The following is a 26,577-nucleotide window of genomic DNA, read 5'->3' on the forward strand; positions in this document are numbered from 1 at the left end:
ATTAGGGTGACACTTCCATGCATAATACTGTTCCTGTCAAGCCATTCTTTAATGCTTCTTATGAACAGATACAGGTTTAAGCTGTCTAAGGTCTAGGAAATTCCACACACTGTGTCCCGGCAAAACTATAGGAATGAAAATAACTAAATTTTAAGGGTTAAAGTTGTAGGTGAAATACAGTGCAGCAAGTCACTTTTGTTTTCACTTCAAGTCCTATGTTGTGCTTGGCATGAAATGAACTGTACTTAAAAACTCGTCAGCTCTGGAACTGCATGACTCTTCTCCATCCTCTGCATTTCAGTAGATCGAAGCAGTGAGCCAACAGGACTAAATACTGTTGGACAAACTGAAAGGTGAATGTTTACATAGTTTGTGCACTCACAGCTGGATTCTAAATGCTTATCAACAGTAAAAGGCAATACTGTTTCCCTCAAACTTTTATTTAATCATATAAATCATGGTTTTTCAAAGTGTGGTTGGAGAATTAGGAAATCCTGATATTTCTGCATGCTTTCTGTGGATTAACCAAGGAGCGGCTCTGCTAAGGACAAAAACTCAAGCTACTGAATTGTCTCACAGTGGGCAATACTACAGTAAACACTATAAATATCAAGATTTTTTCAGGTATTTATTTAAGGTGCAGAGGGAATACTGCTCCCTTTTTTTATTAACACAACTTAAGAGACTTGTAAAAACATAAAGATGTCCTCCACTACAAGAAAATTTTCTTCAATGAACCAGTGACTGAGACTGGCTCCAGATCATCAAATAATACTGTCACACATAAATCCCATCCTTATCCAGCTCATCACTATGACTTTAGAAAGGAAACACAAGTAACCCAGAATACCAGCATCATCCAGATGGAGGTCAATAGAAGATCTGCTTTCATTCCTGCTGATCCTGGATTCAGCCACTTAGGGGATCAACAATTTACTTTCAAAGGCCTGCACTGCAAGACAAGGGCAGTTGTCCCTGCCTGCAAAGTTCCCCCCATCTGGATTGGTGTTTTCTACTCCTTTAAAATTGTTTAAGTATTTAATGGGCCTACAAAGGAGTCTTCTTCAACACAGAGTAGTTTCAACAAATATGTTCTAAGACTTTGGTTCAGGTACTTAAGATGTTAATGTTTCTTCTCATGTGTCTAGTCTAAGATCTGAAGAGCTCCCTTGCTGAATAAGTGACAAAATAAAATATGTAATTCTAAGTCTTCAAAGTTTTCAGAGGTCTAATCCATTTAAGTAAGTCAGCTTTCTCTGGACTTTTCTTTTTTTTAAACAGGAGTTGCACCCACTGAAAAAGTCTTGTTTAAGGCAACACTGAATTGCAAGTACAACTGCTTTCCATTAAGATTCAGAGTAAGTTGCATTTTCTCCAGTGGCACCTCCAATGCTTGTAGCTGATGGGAACTGTCCCCACACCAACGGCTGCTGTGTGGGCACAGTGTACTCCGAGTTCCACTCTGTGCTGTGCCTTCCAGTTTGTACCTCCTGCTCTGGTGTGCGTGGTGCTGGGCTCAGTGCTGCTGACATGTGAGCCGTCCACATTTAGCATAGTACAGAATTAGGACTCGGAAAGAGTCAGGGCTTTTTTAAGGTCTGGTGCTTATCATCCCTACTGTCCCAAGCACAGGAGTCACGCTAGGTTTTTTGACTACATGAAAAATACACACTTTGAACAAAAGGCTCCATTTAAAGAGCAAATATAGAGAAAAAGAAGCCTATGAGCATTTAAAACCAAAACAAACTTTGTAGAAAGTTTCAAAGTCATCATTGCATTCCAGAAGTGTTTCCAAACACCACCTGCAACTCCTTAAATTTAAAAGTACTCTAGAAGAAGCAATCAAAATTTAAAAAATTAAATTAAATAAATTCTTATTCCCTAGAACTTACAACAGGCAGAAATCTGAAGATCATTCTTATTCCGTGTGTCTCAGAATACTTGACAGGATGAGCCAGATACTAGCATTAAAGTAACCACAAGCAAACAGAGCAGCTATTAGGAATGTGGTAACAGCTCACATACAGCCATGGATATTAGAACCAGTTTTACTGAGAAAAGGAATGTTGGCTCTAATTCTTTTCAAAGAGTGCCACTGGGATTTTTAACTTCCATCTGGACAGTTTTCCTTTAACTGTTTTTGAACACCATGTGTGAGAATACAACAGAATGGTAGACATTAGAGATGGAAAAGACCTATTAGATCATGTAGCCATCCTTCTGCCAGTTAAAGATTCTTCCCTACAGAATAGTTCCTAGCGCTTTGCCCAGTACAGTTTAAAGCATGTCGAGATAATTGGCTTCAGCCATTGCCTTTGGAAAATTATTCCACAGTGTATGAAGAATGTCATTAGGAAGTTTTTCCTGGTAGACACAGCATGCATTTTTCTTTCCTTAATAATTTCCAGCCTATTATTCCTGGTTATATCCCATTGGGCCAGCCTGAGTAACTCATCTTTACACCTTTGAATAAATGGAGACAGGTATGTTTCCCCATACATGGGTCACTAGTTGGCCAGACAACACACAATTTTATAGCCAAAATATACACTATACTTCAATAAAATCAGTCATTCCACCCTTTTAGTTATTGTAGGATAATAATTTCCACCTCAGTGAAAGTTTATTTATCATTTTTAGATTATACTCTCAACGAATCTGCTTATTCTTCCTTGCCTTCTGCTACCTTCTGCATTCTCCATTAAAAAAAAGCATAATAGACTCACAGAAGAAAAATACCCTTGCAAGTCAGCACACCAGTAAATGTACTATCTAAGTACATTCTGCAACAGCAGCTGCTATCAACATTGTGATTTGTGCACAGGGTTTATACTCCCTCCCTCCCCAGTGTCAAAATACACCTTTTTGCCAACTGTAACATTTTCATAATCTTCATTCCTTTCCAATTTCTCTCCAACAAAACAGGACAATTAAACTAGCTTTATTACTTACAAATACTTAACAATACTTACAAAACGTAAGTATTGTTAGTTTAAAGCATAAGTTACTAACTAGAAATCAGAAGCTTTTCAAGCATCTCAGATTTCAAAGTATTTCTTTGTCCTCATTCCAGCTTCCTTAAATCAGTTCACCTGATTCTTCCCTTTTTCATTATCAGTTACTTCCTATGCTACTTTTACCTCATTTAGATTTCAAAGTAACTCAGTAAAATTTGTCATACTATCTTTAACATTAAGGTTGTACATCATCATTTCTACTACCCTCCCTGGATCACAAACATTGCAAAAAATGAGTACGATCAGATGCACTCAGAAAAAATGTGAACAGAGAAATTAAGAAACATGTCAGGAAAGAAAAGATTAAGCAAGACATCAGAGACTAAGGAAAAGCAGAAGAAGTAGTGAGGTGAAAATGCTGTGGTTGGTATCAGGAGCACAAAGAATATTGTGGCCACTCTGAGTACACACACTCAAGCTTCAAAAATATAAAGCATAAAAGCATGAATTTGGTCAGAATTATTAGTTTTAATTCACAAACCTGCTTTGTCTTGACAATGTTTCAAGGATCCTAACAAATACTCAAATCAAAGCATTAGCAGGCCAAAAAGACAGAACCAAGCAAAGCCTCTATACCATTGAATACAGGAGATTCCTTATTTCATGCCTTCTGTTTATTAAAGAAGTACATAATCTTTCAAATTAAAAATGTTGAATCAATCAACTAACTCTTTGATGAAGTCATAAGATTGCATTTCTCTAAAAATGCACAAAGCTAAGGAAACAAAGCAGACAAAAACCTAGGAAAGCCAGTAAAAAGTAGCTCTATGAAGGCTCTCCAACAGAGAGGTCTATTAAACAAGTTTTATTCTGGCAAATGTATCGATGATGCTTCCTTATTACAACAGAACTTACAAACTATGATGTAATGTTTGAACCACTCATTACTAATTTTTATTATTTAGTCTAGTCCTGAAATATCTTCCAAATCATCTTTGCAAGTATCAGTGTCCACAGACATAGTCTTAACTCTTCTGCAGGGCACTGTCCTCCACTTCCCTTGGAAAAGACACTGCATTAAACCTTCAACATTCAAGTAAGAGAAATGTATTCACCAATTATTCTGTTTGGCCTATTTAATCTCTGCTAGCAGTCTGGTCATGCCATTGAAATACATTCACTTTTCCAGTCTTAAAGCTGTCCTCTTTTTTTTTTTTAAAAAAAAAAAACAAACAAAACTGGAGTCATGAAATATATTGGTCTTTGAAAGGGAATAAAATAAAAGATCTCCACAGTACTTCTTAACATTCTTTTTCTTTGCTCCATATTAAGTACAGATCCAGCCATACAGGGAACAAGTCCGCAATTCACCCTTCAAGGACTCGCATTTTACATTAACAGAGAGCTGAAATCTCAATTTGTCAGTGTTATTACTAATACTCTTTCCATCACTTAATGGTTAGCTTGAGCTTATGGAAGTAGTACTGTAAGATTAAAGTTTGAAATGACAGCTGGAATAGAAACTCCAGCCTTTTCTAACCAGCTCCAACCCATGGATCCTCCAAAAATTTTTTCATTCTACCGTTTATTATTTTAGCATGACTACAGATGTCTACATGACAGCTGTTATTAACAATTAGCAGCCTGAATTTTTTATTGACAACTATCTTGACTGAAGTAGACAGTTTCTACTTGTTTCATTATCAGATCTAAAGAACCATACTTACAAAAGAATTGAAAACAGTTTATCTGTACCTCCAAAAACAGAAAAGCAAATCAAGCTGTCACATCTTTTTACGAAGTTTCAGCAGAATGCTCTACAATGTATTTTGAGCAGAAGAGGAGCTGATATAATTTCAAGAGTCAGTGGAAGGGAAAAACAGTTGAAAAAGTAGTACCTGAATGCTTACAATAAAGAATGCATCACATCAGAAATAAAAAAAACAACCACTTTGTCCACTGCACTTTAGACAACGCATATTTTCTATTGTACTGAAATTAGAAGTTTCATTTTTTTATAATATAAATATACTACAAAATAAAGTACTGAATTAAAAAGGGGAAAACGTTAAAGCAGCATCAGTGAAACCACTAGTAAAGTTTGCTCTGAATTTTAAGGTAAGAATCTGTATCATACTTTCAGTGAAATCAGTGGGAGGGCAAACTCAACACAGTTCTTAAAGGATAAATTTAGATCCCTTACTCTGCCAGTTGTGTCTTTGGTGCCAACAGAAGTTAGTTTTAAATACACTCCTGTGATAATGTATGCTTTAAAAGCCTTTTATACATACAAAGGTGCAGAATCTCATCTTCTCAGAAAGATAAATTTACTCCCCTAGATTAAGAAAAAAATAAAATTAAATACACACAGATCTTGAAGATGTTTCCTCATTTGTCATATGCTCACAAAGAGCTGACAAACCAGGGCAGCACTGGGAACTGTGACACAACTTTCTCGTGTGGTCCTCACAAGAGATCCTAATCCCAGGGTAAAGCGATTGCTATCTCTACACAGCATTAGCAGCATAATCTGCATGCAACTACTGGGATGAGAGGTATTTTCCAAAGTCAGTTAATACAAAATAACACAATAGTAACTTGGTGCATGAACTTCCACTTAATGGGTCCTGACTGTAAGCTGCAAGTAAATGCTGTAGGCCGATCAAGAAGAAGATGGCACTACTACCTTGGCACACAGGCTCATCTGAAAATGACGAAGGGAAAGAATCTTTCAGGGGTAACATTGCAAACAAGCCACTAAAATCTGGCACTAATGCTAGGCCTTAAAATACTTCTTCTGCAATGTCAGGACAGGATTAAAATCACTGCTGTTTCTTCATAAGGTTCACAGACCAAGCAATTTTCAAAATATTATTTAGTTTGTGAAATAACTTGCCCACAGTGCATATGAACATTACCTTCCACCAGGCAACACCCAAATACCTAAAAACACAAGTGGAACTGTCTGCCAATAACAGCTAGTAAACAGACACAACTAAAGACGACAGTCAGGCATGCTGCTTTCTCTTCCTCCTCATTGCATCCCACAAACGCCCTCCCTCACACTCCCTGCCAAGTCTACTGCGTCGCACAGAAACAGAGCAATGCCTGCCAATTTCTGGAAAGCTGAGCATACTTCTCCATTTAGTGTTCTGTCTGAAGGCCAACAAAGCAGTCAGGACGTACAAAAATCCCCCAAAGACTTTCTGTGTCAGGTCTTGACAGATGGAAAGAACCAAGCATAATGTTAAAGCTTTTCCAACATTAACTTCTCCGCATTCCTAGCAACTGCCCACTTTAAATGTGATTTGTACAGAACCTGTGGCATTCACAAACATTATGCATTAGAAAGCTGAGGTCTCAATTCTTTCCCTCTCCTTCAGAATAACACTGAATCTGTAACTCACACTAAACACCAAATAATTTTGTATTTGGATAAACCACTAACACCAAAAGAGCCATTTGTATTCAGACTAGTCAACTGTATGTTATCATATCAACCCAGCCTGGGCATTACCATTTTCTCAAGGAACAAAGCCCCCAAAACAGCTAGGGTTGTTTTGGAATCAAACTTCTTTTTCTTTCTTTCTTTGTAGTTATAGCATAGTCATCCTTAGTATAAAAGCTAACAGGTAAAAACAAATTACAGACATTTCTAAAAGGTAAATAATTCCCTCAGGTAAACAACATATTTGGGGGAAAGAGATTGAAGACAACCACATACGAGATGTCAGAACTGCCCAACTGATAAGTAGAAGGCCATTCTGTGTTTAGAAAAGGATCAGATAGCTATATAATCCACCCACAATGTGCCTGGGTGGCCTGACAAGTTATCTGACTTTATTAGGGTTAATATTTTGGCTGGGAAGCAAGAATCTTGTCTTCCCCACTATATTCTTCAATATCACCTGTCTGGGTCTTCCTACTTTCTGTTCACGTTAGAATCCGGTGAAAATCTTGGCTACTAGCGTGTAGCCAAATCTTCCCTTAGTTTTCAGTTGAAAATTAAAAAGATGGTTAGTTTTTGCTCCTCACCCACACTCTCCCTCATGATCTGAAATTCAGGTTATGCTCTATCTAGCTTGTGCATCACACCTTTTATAAACTCTGTAAGGCCAAATTCTTTCCTACCCCTTGCATTTTTATTCTTTTTCAGGTATAACTACCTGAATTACCTCATTAAAGACAGGATAATAAAGAATTCTCATGACGCCACTTACCTTAATTTTTAGAGCTGATTGTAAAAACCCCAAGATTTTCCCACACAAAATGGGTTTTCCTCACCTTCTAGGGGTTTTAGAGAATTCAACAATAGTAATAGTCAGCTACGGTTTTGTTTTCAAAGTGTTAATTTTACACTTCTGCTCTCCTCTGTCCACAAAATGGAAGACTTCCCTGCTCTATGTTATTTCTTACAAGAGACAAAATACTCAGAGATCAATAGTTAGCAACTTCAAGAATAGACAAACATCACCCGCATTCTTCAGCTGCATGAAACCAGAGGAAAGCTCCTTGACAATGAAATCCCTTATTCTCCCCTTCATTCTCTCCTTTTTAATTAATGAAAAAGCAGCAGAACTGCTTCCTGGTAACCAGTCTTTCCCAAACAGAAAGAAATGGATGACAACTGAAGAGATGTGACTACCTGCACAAAATCAAAACTTTATAAAAGAAATTAAATTAAAAGGATCACCATACCATACCATGTGAAGGCTCAGTTTCTCCAGGTCTAACACAAAAGCATATTCCTAAACCATAACGATATTCCTAAAATAACATACATTTATTTAATGTAATGGAACAAAAAACCCCACCCCTGTACATATAGGAAAGAAAAGCAACTTGTACCAACAAGGGTACAAACTCATGGCTGAGATTGCAAAGATACAACTTGTCCAATATGAGGGAAACTGTTAATGAAGACTTACCTCCAGAAACTGGGGCATCCATGAAAACAGCTCCCATTTTTTCAACTGCTTTGGCTAATTCTTTTGAAACAGCAGGGTCTATAGTACTGGAATCTATTAGCAATGAGCCCTTCTTCACTTTCCTAAAATAAAGATTATTATTAGTAGTACTACTACTACTACTATTATTATTATTAACAACTGTTTGTTGCACAAGACATCTACAACTATTACCATGGCACCGGCTTTCTTCAGCATGAGAAATGTTGACACTTTCCAGTACACTAATGAACACAAAGTTTTAAACTACTGAGCAAGATCTGATCAGTATGTGACTTCTGAATATGTATACTGCAGTTTTGAGTTACTCAAAACTCAATAAACCCTGAACACAAAAAAGAATGTTCTTCTAAACACTATTATAAAAAAATTATACAAAAAGGGTGCACTAGGAAAAACTGCCATCATGTAAGCCTGAGCAGTATACCATATATAGATTATCTAAGATGTGTTCTAAGCAACTGAACTAAATGTTGATACAGACAAAAATTTCATGTATAACAACACAATTTCTGCATAAAGACCATACATAACACCACAAAAGCCCACTGAAGATCTAGAGCAAAGCATGGAGAAAAATGTTAAGTTTTCCCAATGACAGTAAATTTAGGCAGAAGAATTCTATCCTGAACTGTAGAACACAATATTCTATAAATATTATATATAAAAATAAAATAGGCATTTAAAAAATGCAATTAAAAAAAATTTAATCCCCTCAACAATAAAGAATTGTTCATGCTTTTATCCATCTTTCCATTCAATTGCATTGTGATTTCATGTCCACTGGACCAGCAAACACCATGAAATCAAACAACGTGATTTCTCAGTCATAAAAAGGTGATTAATTAAAAGCTACACATGAAAGCTGAAAAGCTTCACTGCACCTTGCGTGCTGTTGGTGGTACAGTGAATTTCACTGAATCTAATTACCTAGGTGGCTGGAAATAGTCTCTCAATATATACATACGGTTGTGAACCCCACTGTAGCTCCAGACTCAAACTGCCACATACACAGACCTTGCCCTTTTTCACAGGAGAGATGTGCTGCTGCAGTTGAACACATGCAAACACAAACCAGCGTGGCAGACACAGTACTGCAGCTTCTCCCCTGATGTTCAGAACAAGGAGCAGTAGCCCAGGCTCCTTGGTAACACAGCAGGATGACTAAGTTAATCCTTAAACACTCCAAAGCATCAATGTTTTCTTCAGTAAAGGTTAAAAAGCTTCAGAAAATGATCCAAGTCAAACTGGTCACCAAGGACTAGGTCACTCAGAGCAACAATTAACCTCTACTGTCAAATTACACTTCCTTCTCTTGAATAGGAGGCTGAGAAACTGCAGCAGCACAGGACTGCCCTCCAGATCCTGTCCCTTGCAGAATTTTCCACATATAGATACTCAAAAGATTAACTGGCTGTATTATATCGGTAAGTGCTGCCAACTGGTCTTCAAAGCACTGCCATCCTGGATATAATTCTCCCGCAGCTGTTTGCCCAGCTTTGTGGGACTGATCTCATTACCTTTCTTCCCTGAAGGGTCTAAGCTACAGATACTTAGATCTGCTCAGTCCTACTTTGTGAGGAATTAAAACTACAGACAGTAAGGGAAGGAAGCAACTATTATTTCCTATATTGCAAGAATAGAAATCCCTCTCCTCTATTTCATTTTCTTATCACTGCACCTAAATATTGCCTACAATCGATACCTAAAAAAGGTATCGAGTCTAGACAATCTACTGCACTTTTGTCTTCTGTATGTTTCTTCCTTTACATTATTAACCTGGATAGCAGTAAGATCCTACATGATCCTCAGAGGTATTGAGTAGCCTTAGTCAGCCTGTCAGGACCAGCGCACACGTGGCTAGAAGAGCCTTTTAAAATACTGTTTATTTTTTAATTGGGCAAGTCCAAAACCTCTGAGTATTAGAATTCTGTGAATTACAGATTTTAGGCTCAGTGGATATCCCTCTGCAAAAGGCAAAAACCACTGTTACACATTAAACAAACTCTTCAGATATTTTCTTGTGTAATAAACAGACAGTAAGCAGAAATCAATAAAGTCTTGTCAGCTTTTCTATGTTAATGCACTTTAATACCTTGAGACACAACGCTATCTCTTCAGAATATTTCATTTACAGGATTTCAAGTTAAAGAAAAAACTATTTAAGCAAATAATTGTTGCCAGCAAATATTCTAGTTATACTTGTCTGTAGTACATTACAGTAAAAGAAACATTTAACTGAGAAGGCAGATAAGTCAGTTAAGTTGCCTCAAATTCACAAAGATTATTATTCTACTGAAAATAAGATAAAGAGTTTAGCCAAAAGCCATTCAAAAGCAAGCACAGTTTAAGAGCTCACATAATTAGCCATATCAATAGTGAAAAAACAGAGGAAAACATCAGGTGCACGCACAGCAACAGTTACAGCAACAGTGATCATTTGACAAGCAACATGGCCTTGAATAGGAGTGGGAACTCTCCAAACTACAAAAAATTCTTACTTTAGAATTCCATTTGCTCCTGTGTAAACTTCTTTTGCATTGGGACTAGAAGGCAGCATGGTAATAATTCTGTCTGCTCTTTCTGCTACATCTGCTGGGGAATCCATTACCTTTTAAAGAAAAAAAAATCAAAATTATCTAAGCTTACACTTCCTGAAAAGAGATGTCAGACACATTTCCAGAGTTTGTTTTCAATATTCACAGGTCACTGGTCACAACTAAGCCAGGTAAAAAATCAGAACACAAGAAAAACTGCCTCCCTAATGGAAACGTTGATTAAATGGATTCAGTAACAGAAAAATTCAAAAAAATTAAAAGGATGTCCTCTCACAGAAGTTCCTCCAGAACATCCATCAGTGGGGATGCTTGCATCCCATCAACCCATTCATGAATCTGCAATTTGCTATAAACCATGCACCTATACGAAATATTGCTCTAACATTTCTAAGGAGGGACAACACAAAGGATTACAAAAATTTCACTATTTTTTCTTGTCTTCTAATATAGCACTGGAAGAGAGGAAGACTGAGGAAAAAAGAAAAAATTGACTCAATGCACCTCTGAGCTTCACCTTAAAAAAAATTAATCAGATTAACCGATGCTTCTCACAATATTATGGTTGACATTTTTAAAAAGGAAAATTATCAGCTCAAGCATTCTTCACCAAAAAGAGCTGAACAAGCTTCAAAATATATTGTTAGGTATTGGTTGTTCAATAAACTCACCTAACTTTAAAGGTATATTACCTTCCACAGCTCATTTTCAGAGGCAGGCAGTATGGTATTTAAGATACACAGCAATGAAATATTGATGGCTAAAGTAGTTAGTTTTATCCAGAAGGCATCTGCCACCAAGATTTTTGTCCAATGCTAGTTTTAAGTAATTAATTTATTTTTAAAATGCTTTGTTACTACATTCATAGCTCAGGGAAAACAGCAACAAAAAAATACAGTTTATTCTTTTATCTTTAGCCCATGAGGATCAAATCTGATTTCACTCATTCCGGTAGTTTTACTGAAAGGAATTAGGTTCCCAGCAGGAAGTAAGATGAGCAGAAAATAAATTTTGTTTGTGGATATTTACCATATATGCGATATATGTTTTCCAGTTATTGTTGCTGAATGATGAAGAGTAACTTCAATATTACAATGTTCTGTTCTGCTAAATATATTATATGCCTTGGGGTTTTAAACTTCAAGAAATGTCTTAAGCAAACTTTTATATTTATTTTTTACATACAAATTACATATATATAGAATTTCCATATCAAATGGCTTTAGGGTTAAAAAAAAAGCAGTTTAACAGCTACCTGAAAATTTGGTTCCTTTCCATAATGTAGACAAATCAACAAACTGAGGGCCTCATTTCACCATTCCTTAACTATTCATAACTACAGGTATTTGTTTCCATTTTTGTTATGTTTGATACTGAAGTCCCTTATGCAAATATATTCTCTTTTTATATACAACACATTTTTAAGGTCTCAGCATCAAAGTACACACTTGTAAGAAAAGCTGAATAACATCTTGAAGGACTTCTGGGATACAGCACAAGAAACTTCTTGATTTCTATTTGACTTACAGATAAAAAAAGGGAAGACTATATATATATATTTAGTAAACAAAGCTCTCAAAAAGTAAAGAAACACATAGATGTGACTTAGAAATATGTAGGTTTTGTTCAGAAAGAATAAGTTAATACTACACAAAACATCTGGTATACCACACAATTATAAAAGGAAACGTACCCTAGTCTAAAGAACAAAGGTTAGGAGGAATAAATGAGGCAATTACAAGCAGAAAAACTTCTACATTTGTTTAGTTAATTTTATGACTTGCTTCCCTGGAGACCAGAGAGCCTAGCTCTTTATACAGGAGTACGACACCTTTGTCTTTAGGTCCGAGTATCTCTGGCTCAGTTCAGTCCCAATTTTTATTAATAGAGGAGGAGAGAAGTGTGTAATTGGAACCTGAATTTATATACATCTTCTTATTTGAAGCGATTATCTCCAGTATTCTTAGAGGTTTGCAAGTTATCAGCTGAAGACTCTGGCCCACACAAAAACTACATCAGCTGGCTATGTAGATGGGGTACAGCTTGTTTTTGGTTACGGATTTAAACAATTCTTAAGCAACACAGATATATAGAAGACATAGTAGTCATCTACACAGAAATGAATTTATTCCATCCATGTCTTTCAAAATACTAACATGCCTTTTACATGAAGAAAATTAGATTAAAAACATACACAGACTGGGACAATACTTCCACAACCATACAAAGGAAAATCATGTTGCTACCTTGAAGTAAGTAGCAAAACCAGTGGGAATTAAAGTGGGAATTGTCATTCTTGGCTTTTTGGTGCTGTTAATAAATATGATTAATAATTCCAGAAGAAACCCACCTACCTGATTCAACAAGCAGCACACAAAACTTTTTTATTTATTTGGGATTTCCTGTCTCAGAAATAAAGTTGCATTATTTGAAAGCTATTAGGAAACATTAAAGCATTGGAAATCATTAAGAATGTGTGTGTAACTTTAAAAAAACATACCAAATACTAATTGCTGATTACTAACAGACCATCTCAGAGTAGCAGCCCACCAAGTTCCATACATGTTCTTATACCTGCCAGTTCAAGTGAACTTTTGCAGTATGCAACTGGAAAGGGGAGACTTTTCTTCATATTGGTCATTGGTTTATGTCCTTCAATATGTGCATCTGCTTATATTTTTTCCAAAATGCTTCCCTATTTTTTCTTTATATTTACAGTAAGTCAATTAATAGTTCTGCTTGCCTGAAATAGCATTCTTACTGAATACACTGAAGAAAGCTCTATTTTCATGCTGCTTTATACATCAGAAGACTACAGTAACACTCTCAAACTTCGAATCTGAGATAAGATTCAAAGATAGGTAAACTGATGCAAAGTAACTGTGTGACACGCACACCCTGCTGTGTGAGAAAGAAAGTGGTAACTGTGAGGAAGCGGAAAGACAGTACAGTGTGGAGACAGCCTGCTTGCTCACAGCACTATTTAGTATTCTCCCTTGTTTGTAGCCTTGCAACTTTCTCCAAGTTTCACCCCAAGTGGTTCCATATGCTTCTCTCTGCCAGTTTTCTCCTTACTATTCACCATCAGCAGGCAGGTGGCTGCCTCCTGACCTATACCACCTCCCAGTTTTCCACTTCAGAGGCTTCAGAAAGTGGAGTCACAGAATATGCAGACTTATGAACAAACATCCTTCATCCTCCATATACCTTGGTAGTAGCACTGACTTTAAACAGTGGATATTTGACAACATTTACTGTCTCCTGGGGGGCATCTTTTCACCTCTGTAACACTCCTGAGGGTTTAACCTTACCAGCCAGACCAAAGAGAAAGCAGCCCTTGGAGTCCAATGTTCCTTCTACAGCAGTTTCTACAAGGCCCCCTGGACCCACAAGTTTCCAACTCCTGAAAAAAATGTTGGGGTAGGATTTACGCCTACAGATCAAGAAGAGGAAGTTATGTTCACATATTTTCTGCAAGTGTGTTTTGTTTGTATTTAAGCCTACCTATGTATTCTCTTAGTGATTTACGAACGTAAAACATACTTTTGGCTTTATTTTTAAAAGCATTACAGTTCACCTTTAACATCACACGTTAAGTCTTGCAGTGGATGACAAGGATTCTATTACTATGGCAGTAAGCTATTCAAATGAGCAGCCACAGCAAAGAGATCCCACTGCAGCATATGAATTAAAAATACAACCAATTGTTCAAAACAAATTTCCTTTCCATTTGCCCAGACTCTTACTCAGGACAGGTCTGGTTCATGCCTGAGGGTCTCAGCTGCTTTAACAAAATAAAACCAGTAGCTAGGATAAGGAGCCGAGAAGCTTACTTTCCCGCTGAATGCCGGGATTCTGTAATTATTCAAGGGGAGCTGCAATTAATTATCAACAGGTGCACTTTATAATTTTATCTTTCAGGAATCTTGATATTACCTCATTATTTAGAACAGCTGCAATTAGCTCCAACAGTTAAGACTTCCAAGTTAAGACAGTTCCTCTGTCTACCTACAATTTCCTTACGACAGCTGGAAAATTCCCCATCCTCTACACTGTCACATCAGAGTATTATTTTTGCATTGGTTTCTCCTTACTTAAGTACATTTTTTTGTTTCAGTGTTTTATGCACCTACCCAGCCACTCACAACTACCTAAGCTGCTATAGCTTTGAAGTGTGTCAAAAACATTCAAATACATTTCAGACACTTAGAAATGACCCATCAGCAACTGAATTGGGTTTCTGGATCTATTAACAGATCAACAAAAGCAACAGCACTGACTGGAACAGGGCCAAGATTTTGCAGGGTATACAGCAGGAAGGTAAACCTCCTTAATGTGATCAATTTCCTTCCCTCCTTTTTCCTTTTTTCCTTCCTCTTCTCTCACCATAACCTTCCTCACCTCCAAGAGAATAAGCACTTATATAATTAGATTTTTCCCCTGCCCCTGAGGACTGCACCTTGAAGCAGCAGGAAAGCTCATATGTCCCTATAACCCTTACAGCTATGCCAGCAGGAATTTTTAACTAGGGTCATTTAACCTGAAAAGGTCAAAGTAGGAACCAGATGAAAAGCAGTGCACTGGCCACCTAGACCTGAGGGAGGAAGCAGGAGAAAGAAGAAGGTGAAAGAACAGGCCATCAACCTCCTCTCATAAAAACGGGGGGGAAAACCAACTAGAGAAGCCCAACAAGGTAGAATACTGGCTAACAGCATGAAAACTACTTAGGGTAGAATCATGTCTTTGCTCCAAGTAAAACCTCCCAGATTCAGATTGTACTCACTGCATTGTTTTAGTTCTGATCGTGATCTTAACCAAGAAAAAACTCTGGATTATTTAGATGCATTGCATGCAAGATCCATTCAACACATGCAGTTATTGTTGGAATAAAGAAAGTTCATTACTATACCTGAGCACCCAAGTCTTGAAATTCTTTGCAAGCTTCTGGGAACACATCATATGCAATAACTGGATATCCATGTTTAACCAGGTTTTTTGCCATTGGATTTCCCATGTTACCCAGCCCAATGAATCCAACTGGGGTTTTGGAAGCCATTGCCCTAGAACACACTGATTTCAAAACAATAAATATCAATATATCTGTATTATAGAGTAATGTGTAACAATGATGTAACAAAAGTTAGCACGTAATCTGTTTTCATTGATTTAAACAACTTTACGCTTAAAAATGGTGTAAATGTGAATCCTATTCTACACAATTTAAACCATGAATTATAGCTCACATTGGGCCACATATACCATCCCAGAATGATTTTTCTACATATCAAAGAAAATTATTTTAATTATGAAAATGTGGGTGTTTCAAAAAGTACAGTAATAAACTTCAGCAACATCCCTGAAAGCTAAGGTCTGAGAAGAGCTCAAACACAGACTTAAAATATACAGGCTTGTCTGTATTTTGTTATATGTCTAAATCCTAAACTGGATATGCAAAATCAAATTTTATATATATTTTACAGATGCCTTATTTACAGCTTTGGTTGCAGCCTTAGGATATAGCACCTGTCCTTTAGAAATGGACTGAGGATGCCACTTCATTTCAGGCAGCCCCTCACAGATAGTAACTGCAGTCTTCTGATCGTGCATTCAGATATAAGCCACTAACTTAAAGGTAAAAGTCTCCGTAATAAATCATTGCAAATCCTTTGAGCCATGTAATCACAGTTTAAAAGCAAATACTGAAAACCAGAACAAACTATAGCATAAACCACAAAATTATGAAATTTTTATAGGAATAACTCCTGTAGTCTATTTGCTGTACTACTAAGAACTATAAAGCATAACCTACAATCTGTGGAAAACGCTGCAGTTTCAGCAAGTTACTTTTTAAAGTAGGTAGTGAGTATCAAATGCCGGACAGTAAGTAGCATTGCAGGCATTCATCTGCTGCAATCACTGTCTCATCACTCTAAAACTCCTAATGTAAGGGCAGCACAATTTGGCAGTGCTGAGATTTCTTTGCCAATTACTTAAAATAATTTCTCTTTTACAACAAAGAAAAAATTTATGCAGAATAAATACTAAGGCATGTGGCAACTAAGCAGGCAGAAACAAGGCTAACTACGGAGCTGCAGTAACTCTGAAGCGTACATACAGAAAATGTGCCTAAGCTGGATCGAGACTCTAAGAGGTCTCAATGCTTAGCAAAGAATCCTCTCTAGGCCAATAACACTTGATTAATCATTTTAAAGTCTTTCTGACTTTAAGCTCCTTCTTAGCCAGCAATGGTCATGCTCTTTCATCTGTAGCACTATTTTGAAAGTGCCACATTTAATAAATCAGGTTCGTTGAAAGAACTTTGGTCTGGGACAGTTTCCACAGATGCCTGCAGCAATTACATAGCTAAAGAAGTAGCACAATTTAAAACAAAACTGCACTGGGAAAATGCTTAATGCAAACTGAGATAAGTCAGGAAAAGAGCACATTACTTTTTTAAGAAGTGCTACATGTCAAGTCTAGGAATCAAATGAACAAAGAGCCTAAAACACCATCATCAGCCATAGTAATCATCTTGGAGTCTTTTCTTCTCATAGTTTCGATGAGTCAGTCTTCCCCAGTATATCATTTACGCTAATCTAAAATTGCTCCTTTTGTTACCCAAAGCTTCCAGCTTCCTGAGAAGGTTCAAGTCCCAGTTTGCAGCACCTTTCTTTCTCTGTCCTTTAATATCAGTGGATCTTATTTACCTTGACTTCAGTAAAGCTTTCAAAACAGCCTCTTCTAATATCCCAGTAGCCAAATGGGGAAAGTATGCACTGGACTGGACTGCAAGAAATATTTTTGGACTGTTGGGCTTAAATAACAGCGCTCAGTGGTTCAAAAACTAGCAACAGTCAGTTATGTGTGATGTTCCTCATGGATCAATAATGGGGCTGCTGCTGTTTAAAAATTTCATCAATGACCGTGATGACGGGACATAAGTGCCCTCAGCAAGATTATGTGTGACATCAAACTGGGGGGAATGGCTGAAAAACTGCAGGGTAGGGCTGCCATTCAGAAAGACTGGAGAAATGGGCCTCAAGAAGCTCAGCAAAGACAAATACAACATCCTGTACTTGGGGCAGGAGACATCAGTGCAGGCTGAGGACCAGCTAGACATGCAGCAGCTCTGCAGAACCTGTGGATTCCCACAGACAACATCATGAGTCAGCAAAAGGTTAAAGACATACTGTGCGTTACATTAGCAAGAGCATATCCAACAAGTCAAAGAAATTGGGGATTCCATTCCACACACCACAATACACAAGAGATGTGATCAAACTGCAGACAGCCCAACAGACATCAAGTAGTATGACTGAGGAGCTGGAGAATATGGTGTCTGAGCAGAGGCTACAGGAACTGTCTTTGCTTAACTTGGAGAAGCAAAGGCTAATTGCAATCTTCTACTACCTACGGAACAGAAGGGAAGAAGAGTTACAGAGCAAATTAAGTCAGATTCTTCACAGAGGTGCACAACAATGGGACATGGGGCAATGGCCAAAAGTTTAGGAAGGGAAATTCTGGCTGGAAATAAGAAAAGCATCCCTGATGAGGAGAAAGGTTCTGCAGTGGAACAGGCTACACAGAGAGGTGATGCAACCTCCATCCTTAGAGCAAGCCTGGAGCAACCTGATCTATCTTTACAGTTAGCTTTGCTTCCAAATCTCAGTTTTCTTTGTTTCGGTGAATTCCAAGTAACCTCATCAGAACTATAAATCTGGCTACTGTGTTTAGGCTTATTCTTGTAGACTCTTCAATTTTATTCTGATCTCTTCTTTTCTCTCACCATATCGTGGACATCTAACCATCACCTCAAACTAAACATCAAGAAATCTCTTAATTGTCTTCAGAAAACTTCCTTGATACCTTTTTTCTTTATCAGTTCTGACACCAGCAGTGATGCGTGTCACTCATACCTACAGCCTAGAAGACCCATCCATGAACTACTTAAATCTCATTGCTTCCTCCTTCATCATATCTGAGATACCAACTACTCAGAACCTGGCCACCTGCCTCAACAGACATAATCTTGCCTTGATATTCATGGAAATACTGGGAATTCAGAATTATGTTTTATCCATGCTACTTTCTGTCACTCCTCTACATCCTACCTTACTTTTCTCTACCATGTCACATAAGACTGCTTTGCTTTCATGACTTCATGGCTATCATCACGTTACTATTAAACATCAACTGGTAATTGGACTGCAATGACAGGCCTATTGCCAACAAAGAAGTTCTATTACTTCTCTAAGGCAGCTCTTCACAATGTAAATACCCATGAAACTAACTCATTCTTATACTGTAAGGCCTTCCTTAAAACTATTCACTGTGCAACATCTCCAGAAGGCATAGCAACAGTTAGGCTGGAACATGAGGCGACATGCTGATTGGTAGTATTAGTTTTGTGCCACTGTTTTCTATTCTTTCCGCCTTTGTCTGTCTCTGTTGATCTTTTTGGGGGGTCTTAGTTTATGAATCAGGGACCATTTGCTATTGTGTGCTATTTAGAACACACTCAAATCCACAGGAGTTGGGACCTGTTAAAGAACTAGTCATTCCTGGCTCAGTTTCTGACTTCTTAGTTTGGTTTAACTTTTCACAGCCCAGCACTAAATTAGCCACTTTAAATTGATATAATTTGATTAACAGCTTTGAAAAACCTCCAGATCCCCAGGTACTCAAATACAGGAAAACTGCTTTAAAGGACTGACGAAATTACAGACATAGCTAATAGAGCTGATTTCCATTACATTTGAATCAACTGCATCTAGAATCACGGCCTACTTTTTAATGACTACTTAAGACAGTGGGGGTTTGCCAAACCGAGGATGTTTAAGATAACATGATTTTTCACATCATCATGTTAGATGAAATTCCACAGGTGCTATTACAGAAAGTGATGTCCAGCTTGAATATCTAGGCACTGTTTACCATTTGATATGTGGCACAGGCTTGGTTTTGAAATAACTGTATAATTCAAACATCTAAGCATTGATATTCTGCAAAACCACATACACGTACACTTAACTAATCCCTTTAATTGTATAAGCATTTGCAGAAACTGTCCCTGTGGTATTGAGTCCATTTTACTTCAACCATAAAATCTACAGTAACCTGCTGCAATCGCATGGCTGGAAAAATGCCCAGTCCTCATTCAACTTCTAACAGAGGGCAGAACATCACAAGTAGGAACAAGAGAAGCTAGTTTTAAAATAATCACTGAAACCATGTGCAACTAAGTCTCCTTCACTGGGAACAGAACCAGCGACATAGGTTAATCTATAGATCAAGTTAATTGTCAGCAAAACCAGGTACAGCTACACTGACTCCAAAGAATTTGGGCTTCTCCCAGGAGATCCTTCATTATTCTCTTGAGGGACCATGTGCTCACAGAGCCCTGTGACTATGAAGACTCTGCTGAGGAGGAGGATCAATTTATGACCCTCTGGCTATATTGCGGGGTTATAAACAATATGGATAAAAATGTATTGACATGCTTTGAAAAGTCAGCCTACTGTAGAAACACTTGGCCTAAGCTACAGTTTCACGAGAATTCTACCTTAAAAATAATTTAATTAAAAAATCAGCAAGAGTTTATGAATCTCTGAATGCCTTTTCTTGAACAAAATGCATCCATTAAGAGAGTAAATTCAGAAATGCACAGATTGCAATCCTGTCCTTAGAATACCTGGCCTGCCAATGGACTAAAACTTGTCTTTTCAAGCTTCTACATAAAGATACTGAAAGCAATTTTTTTTTTTTACCTGAATGATGACAGTTACAAGTTTAGATCGTTTCAGATGTTTACATTTCATTTTACACTATCCCCCAAAGTAATGACTCTTACAGTTTCAAGAAAGAATTTCAGCTCCAGTGGTGTCTTGAATTCACTGCAAATAATAGACTGCACTGATGCTATAATACACAGTGCAGAGGATACCTCTTTGTATTCAAACAAAAAGGAACTAATAGCTGGATAGGACCACAGACAGTAGAGCTGGAAAAGGGCCAATATGCTTGTACTCTGAGGGAAAGCACAGTCGAACTGGCCAAGAACAGGACTGAGGAAACCAGTAACTCACAAATTGTGATCTCAAATGTATTACTTATTTTTGGCTTTATAAAATCTATTTTGAACCATGCTCACCAAAACATCTAGCTCCTGGGACAGAATCCCTAACTCCACGGCCAAATGAAACCAATAAATCTGGCACAAGGCATAATAGCCTACATATTCCTGTCCCATATGGATTTCCTAATCAAGAGTGGTTGCAAGTCATATTAATATTCTTGATCTCTCTGGATCAGTGCATCTTGAGCTCTTTTCCAATCCAGTAGGTGAGATTTAACTGGAGCATGGGAAGATGCCCAGAAGAAGCTCAACTACTGAAGCTGCTGGTTTTGCTCAAGGCTTTATGAGAAAGTACAGTTGCATATGAAGTAACTTGACAAGGAGAAGAAAACATGATGACAACTCAATATAAGCCACTAAATGAAGGATCCTGTCACTGATTTAGCATCTTCAGTTCTGGTACAAGTACAACAGAAGATACCAACCCTTTTCTCCTTCCTGCTTTGAAAGAAAAGATCAGAGAGAGCTTCTGTGGTTTTGTGTTTTGTGCAGACTTCTCTATGGAAACTCATAAAACCTCTACCGAACTAGATCCTGGAGGGAACTAGATGCAGAAACTTAGACGTTGAAAGGCCAGCTGTACATGGGCAGAATTAGGTCCTTCTGCTCCTAGAAGCTTTGCCAATGGAATTTAAATTGCCCCAGGGTCACAGGCTTTTAAAGGTTATGCAATGATTTTGAGAACTGCACTCTGCCAAAATCATAATTTAAGAAGACTACAAGACTCTAAATTTGGCCAGCTTTACACTGAAAACATCCCACTTGCTTTTCCTTGCCTCTGTAAAGGTCTGCTGATGAAAAACAGACATGCTAGCTTGTAACAGTCAGAGTCGTCTTACCTCATTTTTCTTATCTGCAGCTATACCTCATTAAATGTTTGCTAATACATTAAAGACAAAAACATGCAGTAAGTACTTTTCATCTAAAGAGAATATCAAGTGTACACTTGATCCCTTAATTAAATAATGTGCTGGACTTCTGAGCAGCAGGTCTTTCTGTCATAATCCTTGCTTAGTAATTAATGCGCCTCTGCACCAGTGCACGGAATCATTCAACCGTTCAAACACAGCTCCTGCATCAACAAAAGTACTAATTTAACTATTAACTGCATGGGTCCCTACTACTCATCCAAAAGTATTTGTAAGGACATTTTCATTCTCTAGCAGGGTACTGTCTTTTTTGATGAACAGCTCCTTCAGCTGATGAATCTTCATTCAACAGAAATCTTCCTTTCTCAGCCATCACAACTCATTAACCTCCCCTTCAATCCCCCTAACAGTCCCCAAGAAGGACTTCTTCACATCCATCAAATATGTATGTTTAAATAAGGTCACACGCACCCTCTCCATGAAGCACCTTTTCCAGCCAGTGCCAGCTGCAGATCACAAGACTACATGGTCTCTATCCAACTTGCTAATACACAAACACACCTAAGACGTTCCTCTGAAATTTGCCCTCAGCTACTTTCCTCCTAGATGATCTAACAGCCTCTGGTATAAACATACAGAAGAAACAATCCATCATGGTCTGTGCTAGCTGCAAAGAGCAACGGACTGAGTAACTAAGGAGTATTCAATGAGTGAATGAAGACAGCCCGCTCGCTAACCAAGCTGTGGCGCTGGACAGCTCTCAGAGCTGGCAGAGTTCCTTCACTAGGATGGCATTTCACTCAAGGACGTTGACGAAATCACTACTCAAAAGACAACTTTTAGACTACTCAAAACTAAAGAAAAGGATGGCAAACCTAATAAACACAGCAGATGTACAGACACCTCGACATATAACTAAGCAGTAGAGATCAGCAGTTAAGAAGGCTTAATGCTTAGACCTTCAACCCGTAAGCACTTCACGGAGTCAGCAGGACTTCCACCACAGTCACTACTGACTGAAATTCTGTTCTATGGAAGTTTTTTGGGAGAGTCACAATTTCTTCTTAGACTTAGTCACACTTTCTTACTCAGGTCTTCAGGCAAAGACAAACTATGTTTTTCAACTTTAAAGGCCAGTGTACTGTTTTGGTTTGCTTTTCACACCCTGGGCTCACCAAGAAACAAGACCCCTTCCATCTTCTCGACATTAAAGATGACCATTGGAATACTGACCAAGACAGTGGATTTCAAAGCTTTTACAGAAGTATCCGAGAGCTACCATGCACAGCAAGTTCAAAATACACTGAAAGCTACTGCTTGCGTGGTATCACAAAAGGCACTAAATACACACACAGGTCTCCTGTATTTAACTTTACTAGCATGTGACCAATATGCCTGCTGCACCTGAGCTATTACTTTGCACACCATCAGAGCTGCAACTATAAAAAAAAAAAAGTTAAAGTGTTAGTGGAAAAGACAGTCAAGTCAAAATAACACTGAAAGCTAATTTCAAAATTAAATGTCAAACAGTATTCATTGATCAGTTTAAATGAGGTTTTAAAGGAGTTACTTAAAAGTAATTAATTCCTGAAACACTTTGTTAAGCATCAAGATTTTAGAACCACATACAACTTAAAATAATATATTTCTTCCACTTTGCTACCTGAAAAACCTTCACCTGTTTGTTGGGAGCCTAACTATACAGTGGCATACATGAGCAACAGAGTGCTACTGAGATGACATTGAAAAGACAACTTAATGTGTATTTTCAGTTATCTACTTCAGCAGGTAAACTACTTGGAAACAGCAGCGTGATTTTCAGGACTCTGAAAAGGGGAAACGTCTAGGTCCAGTTCTGCAAATATTCCTCTTCACTTGCACCCCCACGGCATTTAAAGGTGTTTGCACCTTCCAGTGCCCATGAACCAGCCATACGTGTGTGTGCGCCTGCGGAGCTGGGACGGGAAGAAGTGCCACTGGATTTACCTTCAGTTTAAGGAAAATACTCGGGTGCAATGATCAAGAGGGCTGAACAGCCCAAACCTAAGTGACAGGTACCGCTAACGTGTCACTGGTGCCACAGGAAACCTTCGCGGGCTCTGATGATTTCCAGGCATGCTCCCTCAGCCGAACGAGTGAAGACACTGAGCAAAGCCACTCCGGCACGGCCGCAAATAACGCGGCAGCTGGAGCCGCTCCGCGGGAGCGCCCCGTGCCAGCGCAGAGCCCCCCGCGCTCCCCCGGGCGGCCCCTCACCGGGGGCGCTGCACGGCGCGGCGACTCCGGGGCCCGCCAGGCAGGGCCGCCCGTTGCACCGGGCCCGTCGGGCGCGGAGGGCCGCGGCCGCCAAGGGCAGCGCGGCGGCAGCACTCCCCGGCCGAGCCCCGGGAAAGGCCCGGTCTTTCCCCGCCCGGCAGTCAGAGCGGAGCCGCTGGAGCCGAGGGGAGGGGCAGGTCCTTACCCATCGCCGCGCGGGCGGCACGCACCCGCCTGTGCCAGCGCCACCAGCCCGCAGGTCCCCCGAGCACCACAGCCGCGGCCATGCTGCGCCCCCGCGCCGAGTGACCTCCGGCCAGCCACCACCCGCCCCGGCACCTCCCCACCCACCGCCCGCCACGCTGTGAGCGGCAGATACCGCAGCCAACCACAGACACCCCTCGGCGGGATCCAGCCAATGGGAGAGCAAGCTTCCTCCCCGCGGCCGGCCGGCTCCGCCCGCCGCCCCGTGACGGATGGGGCGGGCCCGGCTACCCGCGCCTGGAGCGCGGAGCGGGGCGGGGCGGGGGCCGGGCAGGCGCTGGGGCGTCTTATTGGGGCAGCAGGGCCGGCGGCGGGGCTGCGAGCGACTCTGTGCCGCTGCCTGCGGCTCTCCCCGGGGCGGTGTCTCCTTCCAGCCCTCCTTGCCTGCGCCTGACGGCCGTGGCTTCCCTTTCCTGACGCTTGGCTGAGAGGAGGCAGGGCCGGGTGTTTGGCGGAGGCGGTCTGTGGTGCGAGACGGTGGGGACGCGCGGCCTGGCCGTGTGAGGGCTGAGGTAGCCTGCGGTAAACGGCGGCCTCGGGGTGAGGGAGCGGGCCGCCTTGCGCGCCGTTTTTGCCCAGTCAGATGGCAAATAAGCGCCGGAGCTTGTGACTGGCTTCATCGTTGTGGTGGGTTGAGCCTGGCTGGATGCAAGGTGCCCACCAAAGCTCCTCTACCGCTCCCTTCCCCAGCAGGGCCAGGGAGAGAGAATACATCGAAAGGCCTGTTGGTTGAGATAAGGGCAGAACAATCGCTCAGGAATTGCCATCACGGGCAAAACCAGCTCAACTTGAGAAAAATTTAATTTATTACCAATCAAATCAGAGTAGGATAATAAGAAATAAAAACTAAGTCTTAAAAACACCTTGCCCCCACCCCTCCCTTCTTGGGTCAGTCTCATTCCCTCTTTTCTCTACCTCCTTCCCCTGCAGTGGTGCAGGGGGATGGGGAATGGGGGCTTTGGCCAGCTCATCACGCATTGTCTCTGCTGTTCTTTTCCCCCTCAGGAGGAGGGCTCCTCATGCTCTTCATCTGTTCCCATGTGGAGTACCTCCCATGGGTGACAGTCTTAAACTTCTCCAGCATGAGTCCTTCCCACAGGCTACAGTTCATGAACTGTTCCAGCGTGGGTCCTTTCCACAGGGTGCAGTCCTTCAGGAACAGTCTGTTCCAGCGTGGGTCCCCCCCTGGGGTCACAAGCCCTGCCAGCAAACCTGCTCCAGTGTGGGTTTCTCTCTACAGGGCCACAGGTCCTGCCAGCAAACCTGCTCTAGCGCAGCTTCCCACGGGTCACAGCCTCCTTTAGCCACATCCATCTGCTCCAGCATGGGTCATCCATGGGCTGCAGGTGGATACCTGTTCAAATGTGGACCTCCATGGGCCGAGGGGGACAGCCTGCCTCACCATGGTCTTTACCACGGGCTGCAGGGGAATCTGCTCCAGTGCCTGGAGCGCCTCCTCCTCCTCCTACTTCACTGCCTGCAGGGCTGTTGCTCTCACATTCTCACTCCTCTCTCCAGCTGCAATTGCTCTTGCCTAGTTCCCCTCCCCTGCTTAGATATGTTAACCCAGAGCTGCTACCACTGTCGCTGGTGGGCTGGGCCTTGGCTAGCAGCGGATCCGTCTTGGAGCCAGCTGGTATTGGCTCTACTGGACACTGGGGAAGTTTCTAGCAGCTTCTCATAGAAGCCAACCCTGTAGTCTCCCACTACTAAAACCTTGCCACACAAACCCAAAACAATCATGTCCAGAGCACGGTTCCCAAAGGCCTAATACAGGTTTTATCAACATCAGTAAGATTTGTATTTGAACAAGCTAGCAAGAGCTGTGCTGCTCAGCTGCAGCCTAAAGTCTAACAGGGCTTTGAGACCTTGCTGGCAGTCCAGGGAGAGAGAGCTTCAGGTGCTGCAGGGCTGTGAGGGAGCAAGCCAGGCTCTGAGACAGGGCATGCTGGAGGCAGGCAAATGCTGCCTCCTTGGAGTAAGGCTTCAGCTCCGGTCCTGCATCTGCCACGTTCATCCCTCTTGAACAAAACTTATTTTCATGACAAAAACCCTTGCCTTAGTTTCTCATGGAGGAGTGCTGGGTACTCCCTCCGTCATCAGGTTACTCTTGCTAGGTCAGAGCTTTTTTGGTAGCTGTTACGTAGTATCATTTACAGACTTCTGGGAGAATGTAGTGGTCAGGAGTACAGGTCTAACCAAGTCAGCTGTTCACTCATATGTTAGCACAGAAAGAACAGGCTCAATGTATTAGCTTGCTTCTTCTATCAGTACCATAATACATTTTTTTATATTTGCCCCTATAAAGCAGTGGACAATACACAGTTAAATTAACCTAGCCCGACGTAAAGGAATTTCGTGGGCAGTGAAGGTGGCTGTGGTTATATAGTAGCTTTTTTCTGGCATGTGTGAGTGCTACTGCTCAACAGGCCGATCTCCTGCCTTCACCCAGCTGCTGCTTTCTCTCATTGCCTCTCACTCAGTATGACTATGAGCACCCAGTATGGCTTGAGAAGAAAAAAAGAACCCTGCAGCTAAGGCAATGGAAAGAGTCACACAAAAACTGAAACTCTT

At 40.3% G+C, this 26,577-nt stretch overlaps 1 protein-coding gene across 1 annotated transcript in view; it reads right to left on the bottom strand.

Moving 5' to 3' along the window:
• Positions 1-24,088, bottom strand: part of HIBADH (3-hydroxyisobutyrate dehydrogenase) — an 84,925-nt gene extending 60,837 nt beyond the window's left edge. Inside the window, exons 1-4 of the mRNA XM_056336719.1 lie at positions 23,945-24,088; positions 15,389-15,549; positions 10,426-10,535; positions 7,886-8,007 (exon numbers count right to left, since the gene is read on the bottom strand). Coding sequence (XP_056192694.1) covers positions 7,886-8,007; positions 10,426-10,535; positions 15,389-15,549; positions 23,945-24,026 — 475 coding nt within the window. The 5' untranslated portion in view covers positions 24,027-24,088. The remainder of the gene's footprint in view (positions 1-7,885; positions 8,008-10,425; positions 10,536-15,388; positions 15,550-23,944) is intronic.
• Between the last annotated feature and the right edge of the window lie 2,489 nt (positions 24,089-26,577).

This window comes from Falco biarmicus, chromosome 4 (assembly GCF_023638135.1).
Source record: "Falco biarmicus isolate bFalBia1 chromosome 4, bFalBia1.pri, whole genome shotgun sequence".
NCBI lineage: Eukaryota > Metazoa > Chordata > Aves > Falconiformes > Falconidae > Falco > Falco biarmicus.